Source organism: Oncorhynchus mykiss, chromosome 28, assembly GCF_057628025.1.
Source record: "Oncorhynchus mykiss isolate SJ-2025 chromosome 28, ASM5762802v1, whole genome shotgun sequence".
NCBI classification, from domain to species: domain Eukaryota; kingdom Metazoa; phylum Chordata; class Actinopteri; order Salmoniformes; family Salmonidae; genus Oncorhynchus; species Oncorhynchus mykiss.
In genome coordinates this window covers 22431547-22443104 of record NC_143049.1, presented here as the reverse complement: position 1 = coordinate 22443104, position 11558 = coordinate 22431547, and the positions used below count along the sequence as shown (strand labels likewise).

The 11558-nt window shown below is 41.5% G+C and overlaps 1 protein-coding gene across 2 annotated transcripts; it reads right to left on the bottom strand.

The window, feature by feature from the left end:
• Positions 1 to 282: 282 nt before the first annotated feature.
• Positions 283 to 10650, bottom strand: LOC110508183 (G protein-coupled receptor 54). Of its 2 annotated transcripts, XM_090226098.1 has the most exons (6): positions 10638 to 10650; positions 6959 to 7177; positions 5586 to 5710; positions 1267 to 1402; positions 908 to 1146; positions 283 to 657 (listed from the first exon to the last, which is right to left on the bottom strand). In XM_090226098.1, exons 2-6 carry the CDS (start codon positions 7152 to 7154, stop codon positions 283 to 285), a joined length of 1071 nt encoding a protein of 356 aa, XP_090082224.1. In that variant the 5' UTR covers positions 7155 to 7177; positions 10638 to 10650. The 2 variants fall into 2 exon arrangements, with proteins under 2 accessions (XP_090082224.1, XP_090082223.1); XM_090226097.1 differs by lacking the exon at positions 10638 to 10650 and having other exon boundaries at positions 6959 to 7190.
• Between the last annotated feature and the right edge of the window lie 908 nt (positions 10651 to 11558).

Sequence of the window (11558 nt, the reverse complement as noted above, 5' to 3'; positions counted from 1 at the left end):
GTTTTGCCCCCCCCCCAGCAGCTCACTCAGATTTGCCCCCCCCCAGCAGCTCACTCAGCTTTGCCCCCCCAGCAGCTCACTCAGCTCCCCCCCCCCCCCCCCAGCAGCTCACTCAGCTTTGCCCCCCCAGCAGCTCACTCAGCTTTGCCCCCCCCAGCAGCTCACTCAGCTTTGCCCCCCCAGCAGCTCACTCAGCTTTGCCCCCCCCAGCAGCTCACTCAGCTTTGCCCCCCCAGCAGCTCACTCAGCTTTGCCCCCTCAGCAGCTCACTCAGCCCAAGGCTCATTTCCCTTCGTCGTTGCCTTCCTCTGCAGCAACTAACTTGATTTCTGCATTAGCCGTGCGTGACGTGACACTGCTGTCTCTCACTTTGTGTTTGAACAGGAAGTGGAAAGTCTTTTTGAAGGACTTGCGGAAACTGTCTCCCATGAAGCCATAAACGATTGGGTTGATGGAGGAGTTAGCGTAGGACATGCAGTTAGCCCAGGTCTTGATCTTATAGGTGGCGTAGTTGACCCTGTAGTTGGAGTAGAAGGACTGGAACAGGGCGAAGAGCTGTATAGGCCCCCAGCAGATGGTGAAAAGGAGGACAATCACCACCACCATCTTGGAGATCTTACTCCTCAGTGTGACGGTCCTCTCAGACAACAGGTGGACCTGTGGTAGAAATGTTGAAGTTAACTCACTACTACTGTGACGGGCTTCGAAATGACCTACACTGTATGTAGTTCAAAACATGGTCACCGGCTGAGGGTTTTTAATGACATACTGTAGTATACCTGCAATTTGGAAGGGATCCAAATATGAACTCATGCTTTCATTGTGTAACCTTGACAAAGGAGTGCACCTATTGATGTTTTAAACTAAGTCATAAAGAAGAACACCCAAAGTAATAGTCTCTCCATACCTGGTAATTATTGTCTACTGGCTCAACTGACGGCTGGCCCACCCTCTTCAGCATGAGTGTGTAGCAGAAGGAGATGGTAATGACAGGTAGTAGGTAGGCAGCTATGAACTGGTACAGGATGAAAGCCCTCTCCAGGGTCTTAGAGGGAAACCTCTCCATGCAGTAGTGTCTCGGTCCATACCAGTAGCCCTCCTCAATCCTCTGGTACATGAAGATCGGGGTGGATAGAATGAAGGAACCTTAAAAAAAGACAAACATTGAATTAGTTTAACTTTATAGAAAATGTAGACGTGTTCATGATGCTTTGAGACAAAATCAATGGTTTGCAATTGGTTCAGGAATGCTAGCATGTGACTTACCGATCCATATACAGATGCTAACGATCATGGCGACTCGTGGAGTGCGATGGCGTAGGGACTTTAGAGGGTACACTGTGACATAGCAGCGATCCCCACTAATGGCAGTGAGGGTGATGCATGTAGCCTGAACAGTCACCTAAGAAAAAAGAAGAACAAAATAATGACTTTCATTCTGGGTTGTTCACAGGTGAAACCATATTAACAATTTTACATAAGAGACATGCTGTAAAAGTTATGTAAATAAATGGCACCTGCCTGCCATCACACTGGGAATGAATGATTAATGATGAGCATAATGAGAAAATGTAACTTTAGAAAGACATTATCTCAAATCATTATTAACTCGTCCTCCTGGGTTAGGTGTCATGCCCATAGTTTTTGTCCCATTTCCAGGATAAAAATATAACCATGAAGTTTCTTTCACACATAATTCATAAAATAATGTTGAGTTTGAAATCCTTTCCCGATTAAAAAGAAAACCTCTGACAGTTGGTTACCATCCGTGATAACAGATTAGCAGGTTCTAAACAACATAATGCTGTTGGAGAGTAGGATTTGTGACCCCAGTTCAGTAACTACACTACTTGAGATCTATCCAACGCCCTTGTTTCTCACTGAAGTGCGAAAGAGAGACTGACCAGGTGTACATCATTGATCCGAAGTGCCCTACTCTTGTCATAATGTAGGGTCAGAATGCAGGAGTCTCTTGAACGAAGAGGAGCACTGCGTGTGGGTTGAACAAGTAAAAAGGATTTAAGAAAATAGTAAACATCTATATATATATATAAAAAAATTAAGCTGAGAATTACAACGGATATTAAAATGAGTTCACAAAGTCTGATTTAATGAATCCTCCCACTTGCACACTGTACAGCAGCAGTGATATATGAATATGTGGGGGAGTGAGTTATCAATTAGTCTACCAAAAATACACAGCATACAGAGAGTTGGTCCTTTTGATGAAAATACAAATCTAAACAGAGGACTAGAATCTGTGTAGAAGTTTTGTTGAGCATCAGTCATTTTCTAACCTTCACATAAGACTGCTTTTGCAACCATGTCATTTCTTTATTAAATGAAATGTGACTGTTTGTCTCTCCCAAAACATTTTGCATGTCAGCAATCAAGTTTTCAAGATATGGAAGAGTAATAGGGCCAAGTAAATGATATATACAGTTGAATTCGGAAGTTTACATATACCTGAGCCAAATACATTTAAACTCAGTTTTTCACAACTCCTGACATTTATTCCTAGTAAACATTCCCTGTTTTAGGTCAGTTAGGATCACCAATTAATGTTAAGAATGTGAAATGTCAGAATAATAGTAGAGAGAATGATTTATTTCAGCTTTTATTTTTTTCATCACATTCCCAGTGGGTCAGAAGTTTACATACACTCATTTAGTATTTGTTAGCATTGCCTTTAAATAGTTGAATTTTGGTCAAATGTTTCGAGTAGCCTTCAACAAGCTTGGGTGAATTTTGGCCCATTCCTCCTGACAGAGCTGGTGTAACTGAATCAGGTTTGTAGGCCTCCTGGCTGACACACGCTTTTTCAGTTCTGTCCACAAATTTTCTGAAGGTTTGAGGTCAGGGCTTTGAGATGGCCACTCCAATACATGGACTTTGTTGTTCTTAAGCCATTTTGCCACAACTTTGGAAGTATGCTTGGGGTCATTGTCCATTTGGAAGACCCATTTGTGACCAAGCTTCAACTTCCTGACTGATGTCTTGAGATGTTTCTTCAATATATACTCATAATTTTCCATCTTCATGATGCCATCTATTTTGTGAAGGGCACCAGTCCCTCCTGCAGCAAAGCACCCCCACAACATGATGTTGCCACCCCCGTGCTTCACGGTTGGGATAGTGTTCTTCGGCTTGCAAGCTTCCCCCTTTATCCTCCAAACATAACGATGGTCAATATGGCCAAACAGTTCTATTTTTCTTTCATCAGACGTACGATCTTTGTCCCCATGTGCAATCTTTGTCCCCATGTACGATCTTCGTCCCCATGTGCAGTTGCAAACCATAGTCTGGCTTTTTTATGGCTGTTTTGGAGCATTGGCATCTTCCTTGCTGAGCGGCATTTCAGGTTATGTCAATATAGGACTCATTTTACTGTGGATATAGATACTTTTGTAGTTGTATCCACCAGCATCTTCAATATCCTTTGCTGTCATTCTGGGACTGATTTGCACTTTTCTCACCAAAGTACGTTCATCTCTAGGAGACAGAAGGTGTCTCCTTCCTGAGCGGTATGACGGCTGCAGGGACCCATGGTGTTTATACTTGCGTACTATTGTTTGTACAGATGAATGTGGTACCTTCAGGGGTTTGGAAATTGCTCCCAAAGATGAACCAGACTTGTGGAGGTCTACAATTTGTTTTCTGAGGTCTTGGCTGATTTCTTTTGATTTTCCCATGATGTCAAGCAAAGAGGCACTGAGTTTGAAGGTAGGCTTTGAAATACATCCACAGGTACACCTCCAATTGACTCAAATTATGTAAATTAGCCTAGCAGAAGCTTCTAAAGCCATGACATCATTTTCTGGAATTTTCCAAGCTGTTTAAAGGCACAGTCAACTTAGTGTATGTAAACTTCTGACCCACTGGAATTGTGATACAGTGAATTATAAGTGAAATAATCTGTCTGTAAACAATTGTTGGAAAAATTACTTGTGTCATGCACAAAGTAGATGTCCTAACCGACTTTCCAAACCTATAGTTTGTTAACAAGAAATGTGTGGAGTGGTAGAAAAACGAGTTTTAATGATTCCAACCTAAGTGTATGTAAACTTCCGACTTCAACCTTATATATTTTAATTGATGGGTCAAAACAATGCTGACATACCAAAAGATTATCAACTAGATTCAGCTGCGGGATGATTTTGTCTTGAGTGGATGGTCTGGAAAATAGTGACAAATAATTTGTAGACTGCAAATTGACCGCCCAAATAGGTATAATGTTTGACTGAAACACAATCATTTGTATACGATCACCTGTCTTTCTATTATACATGGGAAAACTTTTGAACAGATTTCCAAAATTAAAATCACTTGGTATTTTTAGGCTTTTATGTCCAACAATGTATATTTTTATTTTTAAAGCAGTTGGGGGACCGTGCTTTAAATTGACACATTTCAGATAGATTTCCAATGGCAAGTTCTGTTTCAATGGAGTTCAGTTCAATGAAATGTGTTGGTCACATCCTGTGGCTCAATAACCGACTTATTCCAATGTCAGTGAAAGCCATGGTTTACTGAGAGGATGTGTGGTATTGACATAGGGTATTATCGAAGCTCACAAGATCCCCCTGGTGGCTGATGGTTCACGTGATGAAGATGAGAGAGCTCTGACTATAGCATACTGCATGATGCTGACACCTCTCTTCTGCCTTGCTCAATCATAAGTCTATTTTTGCACCTTGCACTATGCATTTAAAGGTATTTTTGATTGACTTACTGCTTACTTTGATTGAATTACTTCATTGATGGGAAAGAGCTTGCAAGAAAGGCATTTCACCGTACTTGACTGCTTCAGAGTCTAGAGACATGTTGTGCAGTGTGCTGACAAGTATTCATCCCTCTCCTTACTGTGGTGAAATTGAAACACTCGTGACATCTGAGATTTGATGACTTCTGAGATTGGATCCTAGCGTAGGAGTCCATCTACAGTATGCTCAGAGCTTTAGTCATTTGCCAACCCAACAGATTAGTTTTAATCTTTCGAACCTGCTTGATTGAAGCTGTAGTTAATCGCAAGAAGCCTGATGGACTGATTGTCTATTTTTTTTTTCAAATGGAAAAAGGACATTCTTTATATAGACAGTGATTCATCACTCACTTGCAACAATCCCTTACATGTCATGAGTCATAACCAACCAGTCTTAACCAATGAGGTCTCGCCAAATGGAGTAGGGCCACAGTGAATGATGCTCAGATAAGCCTTGAATTTAGATTTATTGGGAGTTTCAAATGGATTGTTTTTATATGAAAAAATACACATATTGGTACTCAAATTGCATTTAAAAATACAAAGTTGCCCATAAAAAATGACCATGAACCTCTACCCTCTACTGGATAAATTAAATGACACCTCAAATTCAATATTGCAGTTACGTAATTTAATTGGGTACAGTCAGGCACCAGAACAGTTTTTCAGACTAATAGAACTAGAAAGTATCTCAGGGATCCAGTTGAGGGCAATGATACCCAAATTGCATTGTGGTGAGAAAAGCCATCATTAATATGCAAATATAAAAACAGATACTGTATGTCTGTGACCAGAGGCAATATGTTTTATTCAAATGATTTACCTGCTGAAGAAAAGCAACAAATTTACACATGAAGTTCCCAAATATCCATCCAGGGAGCGGGTAGAGAGTGGCTGTGAACGGGACACAACACACCAGGAAGATGATGTCTGTCGCAGCCAGGTTAGCTGTGGAAATAAGCTCAGTTAGAAGGGAACTCTTTCATTTCTTTCTGATGAACAAACGTTTGCAACATAAAATAACCATTTGAACCTGTGAGTCAAAGTTATTAATTTGAATAAATTACTTGCTTTGTAAAATTCAAAGGCATGTCACCAAATCAGTGTATTTTGGCATGGGCTTCAAAGAGCCAATTGTTTTCACAAAATTCCCGAAAGCCAAATACACATTGGGGAGGGGGGGGGGGGGTTACATGAAACGTGGGAGAAAACATAATTGTTTTGAAATGATGTGAGATATTACTGTTTCACTGACATGTAGAAGAGGTCTTATTAGTAATACAGGTGGACAGGACCTGCAGGGGTATAGTGAGGACATCTGCCACAATAGGACTTATGTTCCTTTCAGATTAGTTGTATAGCTGTAATAAAATTACATAGATTTATTGTACCAAAGTTGTCTAAAATGGTGCTCTCTTCTGAATGGACTTGCATCATTTATAGCAACAACTGAGAGGCGAGAGTTGTTGTCCACAGGAGGTGGAAGTAGTAAACCAATATGATTCAATATTAAAAACAGGTTCCAGTGTAGCTGGCCAGGGAGATATCAGTCAGTCATTTCAAACACACACACACACACACACACACACACACACACACACACACACACACACACACACACACACACACACACACACACACACACACACACACACACACACACACACACACACACACAAGTTGATACCATCATTGTTATTTATGAGCACAAAGATGTGCTGTCCACCTTCTTGGTCAATTCATAATATTTCAAAATCCATTGATTTTGCACATCTCCACTCCACACACACATTTCCAATGTCAAACAAGATCTGTTATTTAATTTAGAGACATGATCCCTTTCATATGTTGTTTGTTAGTATAGGCTACAGTACTGTATTGTATAGATGCATTCAGACAGACACATACAGACACAATGGATAAGGTTACTATCCACAATATTCATGTACAGTCGTCATTAAAAAAAAAAAATACAGTAATTAAGGCTGCAAGATTATACAGTCATTAGTCCTAGTTTACAGTGGAAATAAACTATTTCTCTGATCCACATACTTTACATAACATTGACTGTGACAGTCACACACAAAGAACACGTTTCTTTCCAGTTCATGACAATCCACAAGAACAATGAGGTTCAGTGTGTTATAAGTGGAAGACCCTTTGTAACTGTAAGGGAAACCCCTTAGTCTTGCTCACCTATGTAGAAGTTGGTGGCCGTCCTCATCTGCCTGTGTTTGGAGATGACATAGATGACCAGCGAGTTCCCAATTAGCCCTACCAGCATGATGAGGGCGAAGAAGAGCGGCACCAGCCAGGCGTCCGTCAGGAATGGGTGGTCCCCCTCCTCCGGGTCCTCCAGAGAAGCATTCAACTCAGACGCATTGAACCACATCAGGTCCGTAGAATTCCACACGTCTGGAGGGAACATCTTGATGTGTGAAAAGCTCTTCAAATGGCCCTCACCTCAAATGTAGCCTTGGGGTGATAACTTGTGTATAATAAATTCATTTGAACTACTGAGAAGGAAATTGATCTGTCCAGAGAACATTGGGGCGTCATGATCAAGTGAATAATGGTTCAGCTGGTGATGAGTTCTGGGATCTTTCTATGGTTAGAATGGGTCTGACAGTAGGGTAGACCTCTGTTGAGCTCACACTTTTCTAACCTCGTTGCAAAATCTGCAAAGGATGAGATCCCACTGGCTTTATACTGAGCAGGGACACACGTGGGATACTGCCTGATTGTGGAATAAATAGCTGATGTCAGGTCTCCTAGCAACATTTTCCCAATCTGGAATTTGGTACCTCATACCATCTGCATTCAATGCTGTCAGACGCTGCCTTATCATACAATATTGTATGTAAGTCTATGTCAGCAGTTATTTTTTACTATTGTTACAGGTACTATTTAATGTAGTTATGTAAACATGGTGCTACATTCAAATAACATCAACTGTGAAATGATCATTTAAAGATAAGATGTCATAGGTTCAGCCTCTTCAATTGGAATGAAAATATCAATGTATTAAGATAACACTTCCAATGATAATCGATTCAAACGTGGCATTAGATTTTGGAGTGGATTAAACACACAGTTAATCCTAATCTCAGTTTTCAATCTCTTAAAGATGATATCTTGCTAATCAAGACAGTAACCTCTAAGAAATAGAGTGCCATCATGGATAAGCAGCACTTACTGTTGAATAGTATTCAGATTGAGGTAGTGACAGTGCCCTGCAATTTAGTGCCAAGGAGCCTTTCTATATTCTTTCTGCTGTATCCTTGAGATCAACAATATGAAGCTTGCGGTTAGAGATTTACCTGTGAACAATGATAGTAAATATAAATGTACACTACATACATAGAAATTAGCATTTGTACTGTATATTACCACAGGGTTTGTCATGTTATATTGATGTAGTATGTCATCATGAAATATGCATTGAGGTATGCATTCTTTTTTCAAGACAAATGCTGATAAAATACAACCTCAAGCCATATGATAGGCTACAGTAACCACATGGCTTCTCCCTCCAGCCAGGTTAAGCTCCGTACCAAAGTAAAATTGTACATGCTCTCTGGCGATTTGCCCCTGATTTGCCCCTGATGCTTGTCGACATTTGGAAGGCAGTAGGTGGTTGAACTTTAAGATACAGGGAGCACAGCTTTGGTGTTAACAAGGCTGTCTGGGGTTCACAACCCACCGTCAATGTAGCTAGCTACAGAAGGAAGACTTCCCCATTTGTCAGGGAATTACTGTAGATAGGGATTCTTCAGATAGATTGCTAAAACATATAATACAATTGGTTAAAGGTAAGTTGGTGTGAAAAATAAAGTGCTATTATTTTATACAAAAGCTTATGGATAAAGAAACAAGAACAATAATGGCATGATTGAATTTGACATTTGCTATTATTTTCCATGAATGGTCATCCATACCATGCCATTTGCCTACCCCATTTGCATGTTGTTCAAAGATGATGTCTGATTTAACATACTGTGAAATCTCTCTTCTCTCTAGCAACATTGAATTGGCTTTGTTAGTTTAAAACCCAAACTATAAACACAGTTTCACAGCATATAATACAAATATATTGTATTGAAAAAAATAATGAGATACAGTAAAGCAAAAGAGAAGTGAAAACTCTGATAATGTGTAAAATAATGTGTGTGGGAAGCCTGATGCAGTCTCCTAGCAACTAATTTAAGATGGTATGTGTCTTGAATCATGGATAATGGTGTGTTTGTTGACTAAATTTGAAGAGCGCCAAAATCATGTTTGATGTCCTTGAATAACAGTGATGCTCCAGAGCTTTTGTATAATTTCAGCCAGCAGTTTTGAAAGTAGTGCTCTTGAAGCAAAAGGGGCTCAGAGTATTGTGCACAATTATCCATTTCTTATGATATGTTAAGTCCTAAAAAAATACATTACCAGTCAAAGGTTTGGACACACCTACTCATTCAAGGGTTTTTCTTTATTCATATTATTTTCTACATTGTAGAATAAGAGTGAAGATATCAAAACTGTGAAATAATACAAATATAATCATGTATTGTAGTGGAGTGACTTCCGGCGCAGACAGAGATGGCCGCCTCGCTTTGCGTTCTTAGGAAACTATGCAGTATTTTGTTTTTTTCCATGTTATTTATTACATTGGTACCCCAGGTAATCTTAGGTTTTATTACATACAGTCGGGAGGAACTACTGGATATAAGAGCAATGTCAACTCACCATCATTGCGACCAGGAATACGACTTTCCCGAAGTGGATCCTGTGTTTTACCCACCAGGACAATGGATCGGATCCCAGCCGGCAAACCAAAGCAACATCTCCGTAGGCTCACGAGCATACTACTCGCCAATGTCCAGTCTCTTGACAACAAATCAAATCAAATTTTATTTGTCACATACACATGGTTAGCAGATGTTAATGCGAGTGTAGCGAAATGCTTGTGCTTCTAGTTCCGACAATGCAGTAATAACCAACAAGTAATCTAACTAACAATTCCAAAACTACTGTCTTGTACACAGTGCAAGGGGATAAAGAATATGTACATAAGGATATATGAATGAGTGATGGTACAGAGCAGCATAGGCAAGATACAGTAGATGGTATCGAGTACAGTATATACATATGAGATGAGTATGTAAACAAAGTGGCATAGTTAAAGTCGCTAGTGATACATGTATTACATAAGGATACAGTCGATGATATAGAGTACAGTATATACGTATGCATTTGAGATGAATAATGTAGGGTAAGTAACATTATATAAGGTAGCATTGTTTAAAGTGGCTAGTGATATATTTACATCATTTCCCATCAATTCCCATTATTAAAGTGGCTGGAGTTGAGTCAGTGTCAGTGTGTTGGCAGCAGCCACTCAATGTTAGTGGTGGCTGTTTAACAGTCTGATGGCCTTGAGATAGAAGCTGTTTTTCAGTCTCTCGGTCCCAGCTTTGATGCACCTGTACTGACCTCGCCTTCTGGATGATAGCGGGGTGAACAGGCAGTGGCTCGGGTGGTTGATGTCCTTGATGATCTTTATGGCCTTCCTGTGACATCGGGTGGTGTAGGTGTCCTGGAGGGCAGGTAGTTTGCCCCCGGTGATGCGTTGTGCAGACCTCACCACCCTCTGGAGAGCCTTACGGTTGAGGGCAGAGCAGTTGCCGTACCAGGCGGTGATACAGCCCGCCAGGATGCTCTCGATTGTGCATCTGTAGAAGTTTGTGAGTACTTTTGTTGACAAGCCAAACTTCTTCAGCCTCCTGAGGTTGAAGAGGCGCTGCTGCGCCTTCTTCATAATGCTGTCTGTGTGAGTGGACCAATTCAGTTTGTCTGTGATGTGTATGCCGAGGAACTTAAAACTTGCTACCCTCTCCACTACTGTTCCATCGATGTGGATAGGGGGGTGTTCCCTCTGCTGTTTCCTGAAGTCCACAATCATCTCCTTAGTTTTGTTGACGTTGAGTGTGAGGTTATTTTCCTGACACCACACTCCGAGGGTCCTCACCTCCTCCCTGTAGGCCGTCTCGTCGTTGTTGGTAATCAAGCCTACCACTGTTGTGTCGTCCGCAAACTTGATGATTGAGTTGGAGGCGTGCGTGGCCACGCAGTCATGGGTGAACAGGGAGTACAGGAGAGGGCTCAGAACGCACCCTTGTGGGGCCCCAGTGTTGAGGATCAGCGGGGAGGAGATGTTGTTGCCTACCCTCACCACCTGGGGGCGGCCCGTCAGGAAGTCCAGTACCCAGTTGCACAGGGCGGGGTCGAGACCCAGGGTCTCGAGCTTGATGACGAGCTTGGAGGGTACTATGGTGTTGAATGCCGAGCTGTAGTCAATGAACAGCATTCTCACATAGGTATTCCTCTTGTCCAGATGGGTTAGGGCGGTGTGCAGTGTGGTTGAGATTGCATCGTCTGTGGACCTATTTGGGCGGTAAGAAAATTGGAGGTGTCAGGTAGGGTGGAGGTGATATGGTCCTTGACTAGTCTCTCAAAGCACTTCATGATGACGGAAGTGAGTGCTACGGGGCGGTAGTCGTTTAGCTCAGTTACCTTAGCTTTCTTGGGAACAGGAACAATGGTGGCCCTCTTGAAGCATGTGGGAACAGCAGACTGGTATAGGGATTGATTGAATATGTCCGTAAACACACCGGCCAGCTGGTCTGCGCATGCTCTGAGGGCGCAAGGTTGATGAAATCCGAGCAAGGGTAGCATTCCAGAGAGACAGAAGAGACTGTAACGTTCTCTGCTTCACGGAAACATGGCTCACTCGAGACAGCTATCGGAGTCG

Bases quoted from the DNA above. Each gene is read 5' to 3' on its own strand.
- LOC110508183 (XM_090226097.1), bottom strand. From the start codon at position 7,190: ATGTTCCCTCCAGACGTGTGGAATTCTACGGACCTGATGTGGTTCAAT. The intron at 1,403-5,585 runs GTAAATCATTTG...CTTTTTTCTTAG, and splicing joins TTGTTGCTTTTCTTCAGCAG to GTGACTGTTCAGGCTACATG. The intron at 1,147-1,266 runs GTAAGTCACATG...TCTTTTTTTAAG, and splicing joins TAGCATCTGTATATGGATCG to GTTCCTTCATTCTATCCACC.